This window comes from Parambassis ranga, chromosome 22 (assembly GCF_900634625.1).
Source record: "Parambassis ranga chromosome 22, fParRan2.1, whole genome shotgun sequence".
NCBI lineage: Eukaryota > Metazoa > Chordata > Actinopteri > Ambassidae > Parambassis > Parambassis ranga.
In genome coordinates, this window is record NC_041042.1 from 10789678 (window position 1) to 10809548 (window position 19871).

Below are 19871 nucleotides of genomic sequence, written 5' to 3' on the forward strand. Positions count from 1 at the left end.
AGTTTGATATTTTGAGAGGAGATTAGTTGGTTAGATCAAGGACAAGGTTAAGGCTGAGGATGCAGTGAGGGTAGATTCAGGACAGCTCACAGTAACATCAAAGACCCTCTCATCCCTTGTCTGTAAGAGCACATGAATTAATGACCTGCAAAGATCGACCTTGCCAAAGCTACTCCTTATAAATAATGCTAAAGAGCTATTTTTTAAGTGTTGTCAAATTTTCAGTTCCCATTTTACAAAAATGTGTGCTCTATATTTAAACTATGCTTAAATACAGCAACAGAAAGTATCTGAATGTTTTTCCCTTTTTGGAAATAGGCAACTGATGTATTAGAGATGTGACAACAATAATTACTTTTAACACAGATTGTAATTGGAAAACATGGGGGTTTACAGTGAAAAGTCTGCAGTGAATAACAGCTTCAAATAACTTTGCAACGATTGTAAAATGTATTGATGGAATATGCAGGAATACATTAACTGTGTCACTTTGTATTTAATAGCCAACAGGTTATGAATTTCATTATGTAAAGCAACTTGGCCTAAAGCTAAACACGTTGCAGTTTTCATTTATTACTTTGTTTCGATCATGCTTTCTTGGATGGATGTGATGTGGAGGAGTTGTAGCAAATGAGTTGTTTGATCCATGGGCAGCCACTTACTGTTGGTATGTTTTGCAAATTGGATTTTGCTCTTGTTCTGAAGCCGCCTTGTCATTTTGCTATTGCCAAAAATTGTTTTCACATTGATTCCGTCACACTTTTTGATTGATACAGCCACCACAAAAACACGTCATCAATTCAGTATTATAAACACTTTTAACTTGTAACAGCCTGTAGAAACTATATAGACATCTTTAACATTGTGTATTATGATGGACAGCATAGGACTTTTTTCCACCAAAAAATGTACAGATAGTTGGAGAATATTTTTGCTGTAATTGACAAATTAGTTTTAATCTTTCTTTTATTTTTCTCAGCCGGAGCTCCATTTACCACAGTGTTGAGGGTCCCCTTACCTACGTACTCAATGGGGAGCTAATCACAGAGCCCCGTCCTTTACCACTGCCTCCGATTCTACCCCCACTGCCACCTCAGCCCTTACCCAGCCATACATCCCAGGCCTCGTTTGTCTCAGCCCTGGCCATGGAAGAGGAGAGCTCAGTGGAGGCAGAAAAAACAGCTGAACCAGGTCCTGTGACTCGACAGCCTCATGTCATGGCATGCTACCAGAACTACCTGGCCCACTACCAGGTAATTTCTTTTGTTTCAGATGCCTGTGTGCTAGTCCTGTCAAAACAAAAAAATGATGGCTCTATTTTGCCTGTTATTTTATTTTATTTTTTTGCACTTTGGTGACTTTTTACTTTACCTGTCAGGTTTCAAATTGGTCTGTCAAGCAGCCCACCAATAAAAGGACCTCCAAGTCTTCTCTGCATCGCCCACTTGATCTGGACACACCCACAAGTGAAGAAAGCTCTGCCTCTTTCGACCAACTCTCTGTTCCCAGCTTTAAGGTATACAACATTATTTATCTGTGTATAGACAAACTATTGTCTCAGTCCACACACAGTGTTACTAGTATGATATAATAATGATATTGCTTAAGTATTATTAATATTTACCTGATAAACCCTGTTTTACATTTCAGGTGATAAAGCAGGGTCTCTCAGCCAGCTCTTTATTAGACAGAGGAGTTCAGCTGATGGGTGAGAACAACAGGTAATCAAGGCACATTTTCTCACCTTGTAAGCTTTCTAAAAAAAACTGCACGCAGATGTTTTAATACAATCCGTGCTTGTACTCGCTATGTAGTATGCCCTCTGGTGTGTGTAATCCTAGATATGATTCTCTCTTTGTTTCATAGTACACCGTATACCCCTCTGGACAAGCGGGCCATGGAGAACACTGATGAGGACACAACAACAGATGACTGGACTTTGGAGCAGCCCCTGGCTCAGACCAGAACCACTGCCATTGTTGAAGTGAAGGGGGCCATCAATGTGGTGCTCACACCTCTTGTGGCTGAATCCCTAGATAGGTAGGCTGGAGTTTAGTACTGATTGGCTGCATCTACCCAGATTTGCTTTTAATGCCTGTTTGAAAAACAAAGCCTTCCCCACCCAGCACTCTCTTAGTTTAGGTTTATTTTTAGCCTGAGGAAAAGATTTGACCTAAGCCAATTTAATCCTTATGCACACTGCATCTTGGATCTAAAATTCTGCTGACAGAGCTCAGAGACTTATCTCATTTTTCATTGTCCTATAAGGAATCTTTAGTTTGCCAAAGGCTAATGGTGCTGAGTTAACGGCCTTCTCACAAGCATTGATCGCTTGGCTAGTGCAGTTTCGAAACCAATACTGTAGCTTAAGTGTAAAAAAAATGCCCAATTTTCAAGTAAGCACCCAGTAAATTTGGTTATACATGGTTGTTTTTTTTATCAGTTCTAATCAAGTTTTTACAGTTTGTGTTGTGCAGATGTTACAAACTACAAGCTACTCAAAAAATATTGTGTATTTGGTATGTTACAGGTACATTGAGTCCATGGTTCACTTTGCAAGCATTCGACACCCAGCTGCCATTCTGGATGACCTGCACGGGAAGGTCCTCAGTGAAGCTTATCTGATCAGCAAATCCACAGTCGCTGAGTCTGTAAGTACAAAAACTCACAAAGTAAAGCGGCGTGCAGCACCCTGTTGTGCAGATAATTCTTATCTAAATGTTGATTATGAGATGATTCTTAATTAAAAAGTGAATTGAAGCAGAATTTATTGCCCAGTAACTGATACACTGCTGCTTTTGGTCTGGACCCACATAGAGCCAAACAGGCAAGCAGGAGCACAAACTGTCCAAGACAGAGGGCACAACCCCTGGCTCCCTCAACATTTCCCATGGCCAGACGGACCTGTCTGTCAAACCAGATAATGTGAAAATCAAGGGCCTCCAAGCCAACGTCTCCATCCCCAAGGTGAGACCCATGACCCAGAATAATGAGAGGCCAACAGCATTCTTCAAAATGTGCCCTGACCACAAGAGGTTCAAGAGCAAGGACAGAATCATGAGCATTGCTGTAGATCAGTCTACATTTATACAGTGAACATACAATCCTTCCACATTTGTGTAGGAAAAAAACAGTGGTTCGCTTATTAAGCCATTTGATTTTTAAGCCTTTTGAACTGTATCCTGTAACATCATGGTCATTTAGATTAAACTTTTTTCCTTTTCTGTGAGGACAAATTCTTAACTTGAAGGTCTTTAGTTTGGGTATAGAGTGCTCAGTAGACTTAAATGGTTTTGATTGTCCACTTCATCCTTGTGGCACAATAACCTTGTCTTTTTAAGGTAATTTTAGTTCTTTTCTAACCAGAATTTGCAGCACTGCAGTTTAGTTTAGATGTGTTTTAATTATGTTTTCTTTTACTTTCAGGTGAACCTTTGCCTCCTGCAAGCCTCTGTGGAGGAGGGGTCACCGTCTTGCTCCAATAAATGTGTCACACATGTGTCTCTAGTGGCGCTGTGTTTCGACAGGATAGCCACCCAGTTCAGGATGAACAGGTAATTGCTTCACTACCTATCATGTCATTGTGTGTGAATATAAGGTGGCAATGGTTTATAGTAGCAAGGTTTTTCCGTGAACTTTTTCCAGTGTAAATTACTCAGATTGTATCTAGTGAGATTTTGAGACAGATTTCAATTTTCATCCTTAAGTTTAATGAACCAAAATCTGTTCTTAGTAACAACATGTAATATGCAATTATTACTAACGTGAACCAAAAAAATGTTTTTGTGCTTTTCAGGGGTATTGTGGAGGAGACTCCCAACACTACAGAACATGGCAGACCATCTGTCATGTTGGAGAAGTATGCGTCAGCCACTAAGATGCAACCTCAGTCTTCTGGTTCGCTGCGCTCCAATGCCGGCATTGAGAAAGGCAAAGAGATTGCTGCAAGGCTCAACATCCACCGCATACACAGCCAGCTTCGAGGCCTGGACTCCACAGGTTGTTTAGGAGAATGATGGATAATATTGACTTTTTAAGTCTAAAAACTACAACTTCTTTGTTAATATATGTATCAGTTGTGCAAATTCTTGTATGTGTACTTATTATAAAATGGAGGAAATGTAAAAATTTTTTTAAATTTTATCTTCTGTAGACATTGGCACATGTGCAATCACAGCAATTCCTTTTGAGAAGTCCAAAGTACTTTTTGGCCTTGAGGAGATGGAGGAATTTTCAATGGTAGATGAAACTGACGCCCAGGCCACAGCAAGTGATTTGGGACGCTCTGCCACAACACTTGAGAAGTGGGGCTGGATAATGTTTGAATGTGGCATTGAAAACCTCACAGTCAAAGGTAATGCAATAAAACTCTTTGGGTGGCAGTATTAGATTTAAAAAAAATGAGACGAGAATGCAGACTTTTTTGTAACAATGTGCAATGTTTTTCACATTTTGTTACAGGGGGCCGTCAGTCAGGAGCCATTCTTTACAATGCATTTGGCGTGATGGGGCATTCAGATGTTGGTGGGAAGACAGGGATGTCTAAGTCGAATGGCTCAACAGGTTCTCAGACAGGAAGTGGGTACAGCACTGATGTGTCTGATGAAAACCTGCCACATGATGCTGTCAGCCCTGCCTCTGATGTGAATGAGCACTCAGAGTCAGATGACCAGGTGAGGAGGTTGTTGTAGGCTGCTCATAACAATTAGTTACCAAAAATATCTGTACTAACCAAAAATCTTCACTTGTCCTGTGCCGTATTTCTTGCAGAGGGGCAAGAGAGCATTGATAGTTTACTTGATGCTGTAAAGTGTGTATACAAATTTCAATTATTTGAAAGAAAACATACAATTTTACATGATCTTAATAAGATGGAGGGGATTAGTCAACAAAGTAGTTGCACTCTACTTCGATCTGTGAGTTATGATGGGAAGTAAAGGCTATAATTAGGCCGACCATAATCTGTTGCATTTCCAGTCTCAAAGGACAGCAGTAAATCTCTTCCAGAGCTTCAGTACCCTGTTAAATCCTGTTCTCTTCTGCTCTGTAGGACGAAGGGGTTGAGTCCGATGACCTGAAGAAAGACCTTCCCCTCATGCCCCCACCACCTGACTCCAGCAGCATGAAGCTAACCATAAGAGAGATTTGGTTCAGTTTTGCTGCTCCCACTAATGTGCGCTCACCTTCACAGGCTATCTCAAGGTATGACAGGACTGGCTACTTAAAACTCTATTATTATAGTATATTAAAATATTACCAGCCATGCTTTAACATATTTATGGCTGTTGCACAATATGCTTGAAAGTCATTTCTTTTTAGTGTCAGTGTTGTAGTGATGTGGGTGGTGTGGACAGTGGTGTACAGTGTACTCCACTGTATCTGCTGGAGGGCTTTTCTGAAAATCTTGTCTTGCATACCCTTGACCACGGTCAAATCCACAAACTAATCAATTTGGCAGGTACATTCTGAGTTTAGGGTTTTATTATAAATGAACTCCGTTCTTACATTTTCTCGGAGTGCTGATCATTTATACATTACAACTTTCATTAATAGCTATGCAAAACAAAGATGGTTGTACTGTGTTTGAATAGATATAGATAAAGAGATAGATAGATACACTTTATTGATTGGGAAATTGTTTTTGTGAAATTGTTTTAGGATATACTTGTCAGAAATTATTAGGCTGATGAAAGATTCTGTGACTTTGTTGTTTGTATAGGCAGTTGAATCTCCTCAGCACAGCTACGCCTGCAATAGGAGCCTGGTTGGTTCCTATTGATCAGCTCAAATCTTCTCTTCGCAAACTGGACATGGAGGGTACATTGCGTGTGTGTGCTGTTATGGGCTGCATCATGACAGAAGCTCTTGAGGTAAGCATATACTGTATGTATGTGGATACTGAATACCTTGTGATAATGTAGGGTGAAAGTATCTTCAGGGTTGAATTGTTGAAAGCATTTTCGTTTTGTTGTTTTCATACAGAAAAAGAGCATCCATATTCCAATCCGGAGCAAGTACAACCGTGTGACTAAACGAGCCCGCTACCTGCATGAGAATCCCTCCTGTATGCTTTGTAATATCCTGCACCGTTATCTGCAACAAGCTGACTACTCTGTCATAGAGGAAGCTACAATGGTTAGTGAGCCCCCTGACACTCTACTGTCCTCTCCTGTAGCTCTAAGCCTATGTGTAGTTAAAATGGTAATAAAATAAAAAGTTACAAGGTCTTGAAAACTCTATCAATCTTTAGTGCTCCTGGCTCCTCTTCACTATTTGGATTATTTTATCACAGTTACACTGATGCATAATTCAGCTCTGTCTTCTTCTCATTTCATCACAGAATGATGGGGTCCCAGCCTTAGTGACTCTAAAAAAAGGTCTGGTAGCTTTGGCCAGACAATGGATGAAATTCATTGTGGTAACTCAGGGGTTTAAGGCCATTGGCCTGATGAGGCCTAATCAGCTGACTAAACCCAAAGAGCCTCAGCAGAACATGGGAGACACAATCCTGGGCCTGGACAACGGCGCTGCCCTGCAGAGTGACACCAGTGCTGATGGAGCTGAATTTGAATTTGACGCAGGTGGGAACTTGCAGCCTTTAGTGTTCTAATATTATTGTGAGTCACCCATCTGTTGCCACAGATGGACTGTAAAATCCTTAACCTTTACTTCTTCAGTGTTTGCATAGAAATACACAACCTGCTGTCACTTGTTTGAGAAGAGTATTAGATGCAGCAATGAACGCTCAGATTAACTTTTTGATGTATGTTATTATTCAGGTTTACTTGGGAGTTTTATTTAATTTTATGTTATTATTGTGAAGCCACAGTGAGTGAACACACGATGTTGCTGGAGGGAGCATGCAGCCGCCCCCCACCGAAGGAAGCCAACTCTGGTCCTGTCAGTGGAGTGGAGATCATGAGGAAGCTTTCCAAGTCCCATACACACAGCGAGTCAGCACTCAGAATAAAGGTACAAGTTTGACATTTAGTCTTTAGACTTCTCTCAGTTTAGCCTAAAAAAATAGCATAACATTTCTATAACTTTACAGATGTAATGTGTCCTCATGGTAAAATGTGTTTATACTAGGGATCAGGGTTTGTTTGTAAAGGTTTGTTTTATTACCCAAAGGAGGATAGTGATGGGTGTTCATATTATAGACCAAGGTTACAGCCTTAAAATCACTCACTGCAAAAGTGAATGTTATGACACTTCAGAGCAGACTGACTGTGATGTGAAGCTGATTCCAGTTTTGGAAAGGCAGTAGGGATTACAGCTTATGCTGAGTGGTTAGATGACATTTTCCTCTCTACAAAATTAAAGTGTGATGTGTTTATACCATCTCTGGTCATGTTGAGCCAACTCAGCTCTTTTGTCCTTAAAGTATTACCTCAACTTTAGGTTCAAGTGTTGCCAGGCACAATTTATCCCCACCTGTCATTAAAATGAAAAAGCCACCAGGAGCTTGTGAAAGGTGATATCGTGTGAGCACAAACTCCTCTCAGCAATCTGTCCATTGTCATATCCAGGGCTCCCATCCCTACCAGTCGCTGAGCTACACCAGCGGTGACACGGCAGCTGACTCACCCGCACATGTGAGCCGTGCAGGCCTGCTGGCCAAGGACAGCCCCAGGAAGGAGAGCCTCCTGAGCAATCTGACAGGCAGCTTTCGGAGCCTGCACAACTTGCTGGAGGGAACGCCTCAGAGGAATGAACCGTCTGCCGCTGCCGCCGCTGCCAAGAGCAGCTCCCTCACTCGCACAGGTACTCACACCAGACCAGTAGTGCTAACTGAAGTATGTGAATCAAGTAACCAGTGATCATGTTGTAATAGATTTTTTTATCACAGCATAATAACAGTATCATTTCTGTTCCAACACTGACCTCTGCAGTTTATTATGTGAATAGTAAACCACAGTATGGTCTCTCATCAGCCACTACTGACCACTACTACTACTGTGCACACATGCAACTATTGCCAGAGGTTAAAGGGTTACATTAAAATATAAGAGTATAATTAATAAAATCTAAATCAAAAGTACACTGTGAGTGGTTATGTCCACATTTGTGTTCCTACAATGCAAAATATATTATCTTTGGGTGGCAGTCAGTCGCTCTCTGCCCATTTTGTAGTCTGTTCCATGATGCAATATGCTCTCAATCTCTTTCTTCTGGTACTCAGGAAACAGCTTAGGTACAGACATGCTGACAGAGCACCCACTGCTATCAGAGCCCTCCTCTGTCAGTTTTTACAACTGGATGTCTAATGCTGTGGGCAACAGGACTGTAGCCGGAGTCCAGGATTCCCCAGTCAACCGCTCTCAGCACAACAGCCTGCAGACAGGTGAGACACCACTGCTCATTGGGTACTTAATCAAAACTGAACTCTTCTCATCTCTTGGAACTAATGTGAAAAAATAATATAACATAATCAAAGACTTTGATGGAATAATCCTCATCATTAACTACACCGCTTTTCTCTGAAAAAAGTAGCTATAACAGCTGCCGATGTTGAGTTAAATATCCATGTGATGTTGTTCTACTAGACTCTCCGGATTCTTTTGTCAACCACTACCAGTACCAACCACTGCCACTTAACAGTCCAGAAGGAGGTCAGGGATATTTGCTTAGTGTTGTGTTGATGGAGTTTGTGAACTAAGTAGCTATCCACCAGCTGATTGTGACCCTGTTTGTTTTGCTAGTCTTGTAGATTTACAAAAACCCTTTGAATGTAGGTATGTTGTTGGTTTGTATTTAATCATACAGAGTAGTGTCTATAATCTATCTAATTACCAAATTTAAGATTAGTCACAATTAAATACAGTAGCTCACATGGCATTACGAAGAAGTCAAGGGATGTTTGTTGTTATTGGAGTCTAGTTTATTAGACTCCCTGGATTTCCTTGTAGGCTACAAGTGTGTAGCTGTGCTATTGTTATGAAGTGACAAATCATGTTGTTTCCTCGCTGATTCCTTCCAGCCAAACACACTGTGAGAACCAGAGTGTGTGAATTTAGCAACATGAAATTCCGCTTATCCCACAGTGTAACTCTTTCCCCTCCCTTTGTTTTCTGTACTCCCACACTACTCATCTTCCAAGTTATAGCTGCACCCTGGATTTGTGTCATTCTCTCAACAACAGTAGTTGTAGTATTTGGAAGCAACCACGCAGATCACTGAAAAAAAAATTTATCTTACCTTCAGAATGGTGCAGAGCATGTGTGGGTACATTGTTTCTGTACATTGATAATCGCTGGATTTGTGCCTAAGACTATAAACTTTGTCATTTTCTGCTCAGCCAGGTGTGAGCTCCATACAGCATGCTGCACAGTCATAGATGCTCATACATAACTATACTCTTCAATTAAAACACTCTTGAAAGAAAGCAGAAGCAACATGCACATAAGTTTTGTTACACCACGTTATCCTTGTCTTCCACATCTTCAGGTGGGACGTGCAACCTGCCCACCATCCCCTCAGCGTCAGACTTCAACACAGTGTTGTCCAGCGACCAAAACACCCTGGATGGGACCCACTCCCAGCATTCCCAGCACAGCACAAGCCAAGACGACATGGCTGACATTGAAGAGGGCAACCAGTGTCCTGCAGCTGTTCAGTTAGCTGACGCTCAGGTGATGTCAATGCATCCAAATGCATTTCTTTGTCATGTGTTGCATTATTATTATAGTGCTCTGTGTTTAGACCTTAACATGATATCTGATATACATTAGAGGACACAATAGCTTTAGGATTAGTTTTTAATTTAGTTTGCTTATTAAAAACAATGCAATCTCTTTCTAAACAGGGAAAAAGTCTTAAAAGTTCGACTTTCTTGTACCTCAGAATAGTTTTTGTCTTACCTCAGCATTTTATCTTTAGCTCTTATGTAGAACTCAGAAGTGTTGCCTGCAAGGCTCATACTTCATCATCTCCAAAATCCTCTTCCATTTCGTGTCTTGATGATTTGTTTTCATCCCCTCAGGTTGTTTTTAAGCCTTTGCTGAGCTACACAGGCATCCAGGCCCAAGATACCACTCCTCTTAGTTACAAGATGTATTTTGGAGAGCACCTGTCTTTTTCTGGCAACCTAGAGTGTCTCAGAGCAGACATTGTTGACTCTGACACATCCAAAGAGCGCAAAAACAAGCGATCCAAGAGGTAAAACAATCCAGAAACATCATGTCACATCATATCATGCTTTTGTGTCAAAGTGTGGTGTAAATGTAGAAAAGGTCTGTTTAATACATCCATAATACTTTGTCTCCTCTCTGTGCACAGGCAAGGTATGGTGAACCTCCCTCCTCTTGAGTTTAAGCCAGCACTCCTGATTGAGACCTTCAGTGTGAATGCAGTTGTAATGGAGAAGTCAACCAGTGCTCCACAGGGTCCCACAGCAGCCCCGCTCTCCTTCCATGATCTCAACCGTCGCCACTACAACACATTCCATTGTGATTTCACGACAGCCTGCCAGGCTATCAGCCAGCGTGTCGACATGGCCCTTGTGCGTCTCATTCACCAGTTCAGCACCATGATTGACGACATCAAGGCCACACAGACTGACATCAAGTTGAGCCGTTACACTGCTGGTTCAGCCTCCCCGACGCCCACCTTCAAGGCCCGTCCATACCGCCACTTTAGGTCCTCGGACTTTAGCCGCAGCTCCCGTGGAAGCCTGAATGGGGCCGGCCGCAGTGGAACGCAAACCCTTAAGAGCAAGAGAGGTGTAGGGGGAGGGGGAGGAGGAACAGGGGTTGCTGGAGGTTTGCCCCCTAATGGACCGCCATCAGGCATGGACACACTGGGACGAAGGGAGCCTCGAGGACGGACCTCCCTGGGACGTTCAGAGCGGCGCACCTCTAAGGTAGCAGCTTAATATATTGCATTTAGCATTTTCAATAAAAGATTTAATGTAAACATGCTAATTTCAAGCTCCATATACATTAATGGCCTGTTCAGAACATTCGGCTTTATCACTAAACTGACAGAAATCAGAGGCCGACATTTTCTCTGCAAAACTCTAGAGGGTGCCAGTAGATAATAAAAACATATAGGAGCCAAGCACCATTACCAAAAGCTTTTTCATTTGGAGGGATATTATTCTGCCTCAATGGTGGAACCATCCGCAGCAATCTCAAACAAGCGTAGCACTTTTTGAGAAAAAAAAAAAAAGATTTTTATTAGAGTAAAAAATGTGTGATAGTATCTCATGAGAGGCTCTCTGAGGAGCCTCTGTCTGCTGAAATGACTCAGTTACCTTCCTGTGTACCAATTTCGCAGGTTTCTGTTTTCAGTGTAGAGATTTCATTAACTGTAAATGTCGTGACAGCTTACAGCCTCATAACTATACTGTTACAGTAAACAGCAGGGAAATAAAAAAACAGAAAACCAGAATAAGCCAGCATGGCTGTTTATTTACCCTTTCGCCCCATGATGCATATTCTGACATTTATGTTTGTTTCATAAATTGGAATATTGTGCATCGTCTTCAGGTGTCAAGGAAGGGCTCCCGTGACGTGGCCGACCACATGGCGATCCAGATGGACGACTCAGACTCCATCACAGTGTCAGAGCAGAGCGAGCCATCCGCAGAATGTTGGCAGAACATGTACAAGCTGCTCAACTTCTATTCCCTCATCTCTGATCCCACTGGCATCCTGGAGAAAAGCTCCCCAGAGAACTGCCTTTCAGGTTGAAATCGGCTTCCAGCACTCATTTAGTTACCAATTTTTTTTCTTTTCTTTTTCTTTACAAACTGTATTTTGGTCAGTCAGTTAGAGAGCAAGGCACTATTTTTCTTCACCACAAATAATGTCTCATCTTTACAGAAACAAAAGAACATATATTTCCTTGTCTCCATCTTTTCTGCAGAAAGTGGACGGCGCCCATCAGAACCACTTTGTAAGGTGATCTTTGAGAATGAGCAGCAGGACCCCACCACACCCAATAAGCCACCAGGTGGGAGGAGGCGCAGCTTGGTGAGCTCGGAGCCCCAACATGTTACACTCATAGTGTTCGGCATCGGCATGGTAAACCGCACACACCTGGAGGCAGACATAGGTGGGCTGACCATGGAGGCAGAGCTGAAGAAGATCCACGGAAGTTTCACCCTGAAAGAGAAGATGAAAGGTATAACAATCATCTTTGTTGTGATTGTAGTAAAATGTGGTATTTAGGACAAACCTTTAATGCGCATATGTCCACAGATATCCTGCACCAGAAGATGACAGAGACTTGTGCATCAGCTCACATTGGAGGGGTAAACATTGTACTGCTGGAAGGAATAACACCTGACATACAGTAAGTACAATTTCTCCTTCAGCCAGACAATTACATGTGTAGCACTTGTTTCAGAGAACATTTGAGGGCCTAAGAGTAAACGATTTATGCTAACATCTTTAATTGTATTGATCTCTGGATAATGGTGTGTTGATAGAACCCTTTTTTGCACATCATAATGAATTACTGTCTTTCTAGCTATTTGATCACAATTCTTTACATTCCTTTGCAATGAATTTTGAAGCTGTGGTATTATATCCTTCCTTGACCGTTAAATGGGCAAGCCTCCATAAAAACCTATTGAAAGTGGATGTAGGTTTTCTACAATCACCAGCCAATCACAGATTTCTTTCCAGCTTGGCAATGTTACAATCAGTTTTTCTTTTTATTTCCAACAAACTCCTCAGTATATCACTCCACTTATCAGGTCACAAGCCTTGCAGTCATGCATTTTGTTTTATTTTATTATTTAAATATATTGCTGCTTACTACTGTGAATATATAGCTTTAGTTAACGCTAATGTAATTTAATAGTAGATGTGGCTACTATATTTGTTTTTTGCTTTGAAGACAAGTTTCCAACACAAACGAAAAACTAACTGCAATTTAATCATTTAATTAACCTTTAATCTTCTGCAATTACTCATAATACACTACTATTTTAACTACTTTTGCGTGGTGTGTGGCTTGAGCTCTAAAAGTAAATCAGTGCTTGTCATTGTGGGAAACTGTTCTTACCTTAACATGTCTCAGGACTGTTTTACACTTTCTTCTGCTCTTCTTCTTTTTTTGCTTTGCTTTCTCTACCAACTACTTGCATAGACTGGAGGATTTCCCAACATCTCCAACCAGCACTGCTAAACAAGAGTTTCTGTATGTTATTGTGGCCCAAATGCATTAGCATACCAAAAACACAACTGCCTTTAATGTGCATCCTTCATTTGTCTGAATCACCTGTCTGCCATATTTTCAGAGAATAGTTATTTGGGATTATCTCCATTATGTTTGTACAAATGTAGTCACTGATTTTTGATTTTAAGACATAAAGGTAACCACTTTTTAAAGCAGAAAGTTGTGATGATGGGTTGGTTTAGTGTAGGTTGTCTCTTGAAATATTGAAATGTCTTACAATCTGTTTGACATTTCAACATTGTATGTGAGTTAACATCCATTTGCCATCAACAATCTGTTGTTTTTACTAGTAAAAGTGTTTCGCCGTTGTGATTGCTCATTCTACCCAAAACACAGAGTGCTGTCCTGAATCTGTATGGCGTTTCACTGTTCTGTTCCACGTTCATTCATATGTCCACATCATCTCAGGAATCAGATGTCGCTCCTGCTGCTTATTTTCACTTCACTCTCTGTTTCAGAACGGTGGTCAAATGTAACATTGCCAAGTCTCAGGCATTGTACAGTGCCCAGCGCGGGCTGAAGACCAACAATGCTGCTGTCTTCAAAGTGGGAGCCATCATGATTAACATCCCCCAGCATCCGGCTACTTTGCACAGCATGATGGTCCGCAGCTCCCACCAGCTCTCCAAGCAGATCTCGGACCTCATTCGCCAGCCCTCTAATGTGTATGTAATTTTCCTAAAAACTATTTCATCAAATGTTTTTTTTTCCTTTTCCTTCTAAAATGATGTTCACTGTAACTGTACTGAAATCATCAAAGCATTTAAAAGATGTACAGGCTACCTTTGTGTAGATGCACACTGCTGCCTGCTTTCAAAGCCTGTGTGTAGTCTGTTTCCATGGTGATATTCTGAATTATGTTGGCATATTTATAGAGTTGAAGGTGTGCTATGAATACTATTGTCTAGAATTTGATTCACTGTAAAGTAAGCCAGTATCTGCTTAATAAGACACAGGCATAGCTTAATCAAGCTGTGGTAGCATCTTATTCATTGTATACACTCACTCTCAATAAGTGAATGTTTTCTTTTTTTCTTACAGTCAACCTCCAAATAGGGAGGACACACCCACCCCACAACCTTCAGACAAAACCTCCAGCATCAATCAGACCCCTGTCGAAGCCAATGAGTTTCCCCAGTTACCTGAAGGCCTGGAGAAGAAGCCCATTGTCCTTAAGTTTAGTGCCATGATGGATGGCATCACCATTGGAGCTGCCCTGCTGCCCTCACTGAAGGCAGAGTACAAAATGGGGCGCATGAAAAGCCATGGCATGACAGGTGTGTGAAAAAAGATCTGCCAGTTGTTTACATGTGTTTTAAGTGTTTTCACATGGCTTCTGCATCCTCCTGATATATAAGATCTAAATATATCCAATGGCTATATGTTGTATGTACATTTTGTTGCCTTATCTGTGTTGAGACATCCAGTTCTTTGCATAACAACTTCTAATAATCTTCTTTCCTACCCTTTAGGAGCACAAACCAGTTTCACCTTTGAGTTGCCAAACCACAAACTTTGCTTCCAGTCAAAAGTGTCCCCAGTGGACATGTCCACCATGTCACCATCAGCTAGCCTCACTCTGCCTCCAGTCACAATGTCAGGTGAGTACATCATGGAAGACCACGAGAGCCACTCTGACCAGGGCTGGGTACCAGACGACTTCCCAGCAAAACAAGGAAACTACCTGCAAGGAAATTACCTGCGTTGTGTGGCTGAGGTAAGACCTTTATCCTGTATTACAATACTTTATTATAGCTAATTGGACTTTATATTCACTGCCCTCTCTGATCCTCAGATTGGTTCATTTGAGCACAACCTGACCACAGACCTGCTCAACCATCTGGTCTTCCTGCAGAAGGTTTTTATGAAGGAGGTCAATGAGGTCATTCAGAAAGTGTCAGGTAATGTAACTTTAACCCCCAGACTAACTGTCACATTAACAAATGTCAGTGGAACCTTTTTAGAACAGTATTCTTTTCTTTTTAACTGCCCACTTCTCCTCTTGGATCAATAAAGTTAATCCAATCTTAAACATCAGACTTTTCCCCACAGTATTCTATAACCTACAGCTGCTGCTTAAGTCACAGGAAAACGTGTTTTGTTTCCCTACAAAAAAATGCCCTAAGCTCTACTGCAAATCCAGCCATGTTTGTTTTCTAAACAGTATTGATAGTAATTTGTTTAACTCACTAGGCTTGATTGATGTAATTGCCCAACTGAGACGACATGGGAGTTTAGTGCTATTTTAGGGAAAAGAAAATTGGTGTAGCCTTCAGCTGAGGCGTTATTTTAGGCGTCTATGTGAACTGTAACTGAACTGTTCCTTAAGGTGGAACTTTTGTATACTTTTTATGGATGCAGGAGGCGAACAACCCATTCCGCTGTGGAATGAGCATGACACCTCAACAGATGCAGACAAGCCAAAAATTCTGCTTTATTCTCTCAGTCTCAAGTTCAAGGTATCTGTTTCTGTTTTTTGTAAAAGGCATTTACACAGAATTTTTTTGTGTCAGTTAAGCATTGTGGAATTTTCTGAGTGGCATCTCTGTGTTTACAGGGAATCCAGATGACAGCTACTACTCCTTCTATGCGGGCCGTGCGCTTTGAAACAGGTTTGATTGAGCTGGAGCTGTCCAACAGAATCCAGTGTAAAGCTCAACCAGGAGGGAGTAGCAGTTACCTTAAACTCTTCGGCAAATGTCAAGTTGATCTCAACCTGGCCCTTGGACAGATAGTAAAACACCAGGTACAAATTAGCCCCCTACTGTTTTCTCAAGCAGGACGAGTTACTACAGACATGTCTTATCTACTTCATCTTTACAGGTGTATGAAGAAGCTGGCTCAGATTTCCACCAGGTGGCGTATTTCCGAACTCGGATTGGTCTGAGGAACGCCCTTCAGGAAGAAATCAGTGGCTCCTCAGATAAGGAGGCTGTACTTATCACTCTAAACAGGCCAATTGTTTTTGCGCAGCCTGTGGCGTTTGACAGAGGTTCATTTTCCCTTTTCTCTAAAATCAAATGTTCTGTTAAAGCATCACCATCCTTTGAATATATTCATATTAAATGCTTCACATTTATGTCTGTTTTACCACTGGAGTTTAGCTGGAGTTGTATCAATGTGTTTTGGTTGGTTTTGTTAAAATTTACTTTTACTGTTAACCTTTTTGTTGACACTGAAATACCACAGCAGCAACTAGAAGTGTAGCATTTTGATATGATAAATAATTGGTTTGGCTCCAAGATTCTAAACATTTTATAGGCAGAACTCTGTTTTTACATCTCAGTGTCTTTATAACTAATTTAGGTGATGGTCTGGCCTCAATATAATGTTTTTCCCCCACTTTGGTGCTCTCCTGCAGCTGTGCTCTTCTGGCTAAATTATAAGGCAGCCTATGACAACTGGAACGAGCAGCGGTTGGCCCTTAACAAGGACATTCATGTGGCCACAAAAGAGGTGGTGGACAAGTTACCAGGCATCCAACAGACCTCTGCCCAGGCATTCAGCACTCTCTTCCTGCAACTTACTGTCAACGACCTTGGCATATGCCTTCCAATTACCAACACATCCCAGGTAATTTTATTGTTAGCTTCAGATATATTTACTTTTTCATAAATATCCACTTAAAACAAGCTTAGCATGTGGAATGTAGTTCTGCATATTTAAATATGTAAAAGTTACTGGTTTGTAGTGTAAGTTTAAAATAGCTTTCATTTACTAAATTGAAACACGTTTATTTAAAACTTCTACGTAAAGACAACTACAATAGTCACAAATATTGGCTTTGTTTGCCAAATGACATATTGCAATATTGCAGCTTTGGGAATCCTTTATTGATGTACCTACAAAAAAGCAGCTCTTTTGTGTCACTTCTGATATCAGTGTTTCCCCTACTCTCCGTTCCAGATACCACATCTCAACACAATAACACACGTTAGTCTTTCTATATATTAATGGAAATCGTAGCGTGTCAATTTAAAAGCACAGCGATTACTTGCTTGCTTTCTTGATAGAGGATATACACCTTTTTATACACCTAGTGTAACATAACTAGGGGAAACACTAGATATTTAGTCCATATCACTTGCCCTGTTGTACATACAGTATGTCCATAGATAGGATATATACCAGCTGTTATGTCACACTTATTTCCATAGAAAGGACAAGTACCAGCTACGGAAGGCATCAACTCTGAAACTGGGTCCAGCACATCAGTAGGCCGGCATAAAAAAGCACGAAAAGTAACCTGCTATTTATTACATCTCTTGTGATGGCTTGTTGTGGGACAATGACTTACTGTGATCCTCTTCCATAAAATCTGTCACAAATACACTGCATCACAAGTGCTCTGTTGTTGTTGAAAGGGTATGTCATGCACCAACTAAAATGTCCCCCACAAAGCTGGCATAACTACTAATGAAGCTTGAGCTGGTGTCTGAGGTGTGTTGTTACTAAAAAAATAGGTTATGCCAGTTGTCTGTGCATATGGAAATATTTTTCCAGACTTCCATAACATTGTAGTTTTCTTTATACACAACTGAAGATAAAGGAATAAAGGACAGTGCAAGCTTTGTTTATGCTAAGAGAATCCACATGGACACTGGTAAATTACAAGAATTACTTCAGTTCTTGTAACCCCTCCAAACCTGTGGTCTGATTTTCATCCAATAATAAAAACAGATAATTGGAAAGTCTGGAGGTAGACATGTTTTTACATCCCTCCTGATCAGACTGCTATCTTGCAACCAATGCAGAGTGCAATGAAACAGTCTTACGGATTTAACAGCTTGGTTAATGTTTCACTTCCATATATGAGCAGCACGGCTTGTCAGTCATGTGCAAAACTTTGATGTTTTGTAGAGTGATTGGATTATTGTTATTATTATCAAATTATTTTCATATATAATTTATGTAATTATACAAGTGAAGTGAATTGTTACCAGCTAACTCTGTCTTTTCCAAACACATGGATGTGGGTTCTTTTTTTCCATATACTATACTCTCCTCCCCTTTCCCTTGAGGACTGGTTAACCTGTCTCCCTGCCCACCCATCAGGCCAATCACAGCATAGATTTTGACACCGGCTCCGCTCTGGTCCTGACCATTGAGAGCACACTGATCACTGCCTGCTCCTCCGAGTCCCTGGTGAGCAAAGGACACTTCAAGAATTTCTGCCTCCGTTTCGCCGAGGGCTTCGAGACCTCCTGGGATGACTGGAAGCCTGAAGTCCGGGGAGACCTTGTCATGAATGCCTGTAAGTAACACATTTTAATTTCAGTACACAATTTTGCTTCAGTTTTATTGCTATAAATAGATATCACAACATTACTTGAGTGGAAAAAAAGAAATGTAAGTGTAAATGAATATATTGATGTTGAAGTGTTCCATTTAAACACAAATACGATTCTTATATGCCCCCTTATGTCATAGATGACCTAACTGCAGGATGTGTTCTGTATGCAGGTGTCGTCCCCGATGGTACATATGAAGTGTGTTCCAGGACCACAGGGCAACCCTCTGCAGGCAAGTTATTTTACTATGCTCTAGTCCTGACCTGGGCAAGGTAGACCTGGCCCCCTTGTGACCAGGAATATGTTTCAATATACAACCAACTCACACTGAACGTAGACATGGACACACACAGTGTAGGGAGAGTGGAGGAGAGGACAAAGAAGTGACCAGTAAATGACAGCAAATAACGCTTAATGATAAAAATAAACAAGAGTATATTTATAAAGGTAGATATTGTGCCAGTGGTCTCCAATTTAAATTATTATTTATGAAAAAAAAGTGTCCCTTTGCTTTTCCTATGTAAGTCTATGTGACCCTCGCAAAAACAATTAATTGCCCACCTCTGCTCTAGTCCATAAAATATAGATCACACCCTGAAGCTTCACTATATGTTTGAGATAACTGTATAAATATCTTTTATAATTTATTACATTTATTTTATATTATTCATCAGAGAGCAGCAGTGCTGGTACCTGGACTCTCAATGTGCTTTGGAAAATGTGTGGAATTGACGTTCACATGGACCCCAACATTGGCAAGCGCCTGAACGCTCTGGGCAACACACTGACATCACTGACCGGAGAGGAGGATGTAGATGACATCGCCGACCTGAACTCTGTGAACATGGCAGACCTTTCAGATGAGGACGACGCTGACTCCATGTCACCCACCATCCACATGGTCAGAGATTGCTGATATTAATTATTTATAATGTAAATGTGCAATACACTTAAATTTGAATAGTTTTAAAATTTAAATGTCACACTGTCATGTGCTTAAGATTAACTGTATTAGTCCCCATAGAGAAATTAAATAAAGCCTAATATGATTAGGTTAATATAATTAGGCAAGTTTTTAGCACTTGTGCTGCTTTGTGACTTCAGTTAGGTGGCTTTCCAAACATGCCTATTACAATCAGTTTCTTTTACTGGAATCCTACAGAACGTTAGCAGCAAGAGTCTACAATTTAGGATCATCACAAGTTGCACTAAATAGTTTTTTACCTTTTCCAAACTACATAAAAGATCTGAATGGAATGGATCTCAGTGCCACTCTCATGTTTGCTAAATATTAGCCTGCAGCAAGCAGGAGCTTAGCTGGACACAAAAAACTCCTACCTGGTTTATCTTGACGCAAAGCTTCAGAAGGTAAAGTTTGACCTGAGTCGTCCC

The 19871-nt window shown here is 41.0% G+C and overlaps 1 protein-coding gene across 9 annotated transcripts in view; it reads left to right on the top strand.

Moving 5' to 3' along the window:
- Positions 1-19871, top strand: part of kiaa1109 (KIAA1109 ortholog) — a 52738-nt gene that overhangs the window by 14749 nt on the left and 18118 nt on the right. For 5 of the 9 annotated variants that reach the window (XM_028394919.1, XM_028394924.1, XM_028394922.1 and 2 more), the window contains exons 29-63: positions 980-1253; positions 1379-1516; positions 1651-1721; positions 1867-2040; positions 2531-2651; positions 2818-2967; positions 3427-3554; positions 3797-3999; positions 4154-4354; positions 4462-4673; positions 5051-5202; positions 5720-5870; positions 5983-6135; positions 6341-6581; positions 6824-6972; positions 7530-7764; positions 8183-8344; positions 9448-9632; positions 9983-10158; positions 10279-10861; positions 11490-11688; positions 11869-12126; positions 12204-12297; positions 13647-13853; positions 14230-14465; positions 14661-14905; positions 14984-15089; positions 15550-15647; positions 15746-15934; positions 16012-16180; positions 16550-16761; positions 17346-17429; positions 18244-18442; positions 18652-18711; positions 19154-19380. In XM_028394919.1, coding sequence (XP_028250720.1) covers positions 980-1253; positions 1379-1516; positions 1651-1721; positions 1867-2040; positions 2531-2651; positions 2818-2967; positions 3427-3554; positions 3797-3999; positions 4154-4354; positions 4462-4673; positions 5051-5202; positions 5720-5870; positions 5983-6135; positions 6341-6581; positions 6824-6972; positions 7530-7764; positions 8183-8344; positions 9448-9632; positions 9983-10158; positions 10279-10861; positions 11490-11688; positions 11869-12126; positions 12204-12297; positions 13647-13853; positions 14230-14465; positions 14661-14905; positions 14984-15089; positions 15550-15647; positions 15746-15934; positions 16012-16180; positions 16550-16761; positions 17346-17429; positions 18244-18442; positions 18652-18711; positions 19154-19380 — 6442 coding nt within the window. The remainder of the gene's footprint in view (positions 1-979; positions 1254-1378; positions 1517-1650; positions 1722-1866; positions 2041-2530; positions 2652-2817; positions 2968-3426; positions 3555-3796; positions 4000-4153; positions 4355-4461; positions 4674-5050; positions 5203-5719; positions 5871-5982; positions 6136-6340; positions 6582-6823; positions 6973-7529; positions 7765-8182; positions 8345-9447; positions 9633-9982; positions 10159-10278; positions 10862-11489; positions 11689-11868; positions 12127-12203; positions 12298-13646; positions 13854-14229; positions 14466-14660; positions 14906-14983; positions 15090-15549; positions 15648-15745; positions 15935-16011; positions 16181-16549; positions 16762-17345; positions 17430-18243; positions 18443-18651; positions 18712-19153; positions 19381-19871) is intronic. The other 4 variants (XM_028394923.1, XM_028394926.1, XM_028394928.1 and 1 more) reach the window with 2 other exon arrangements.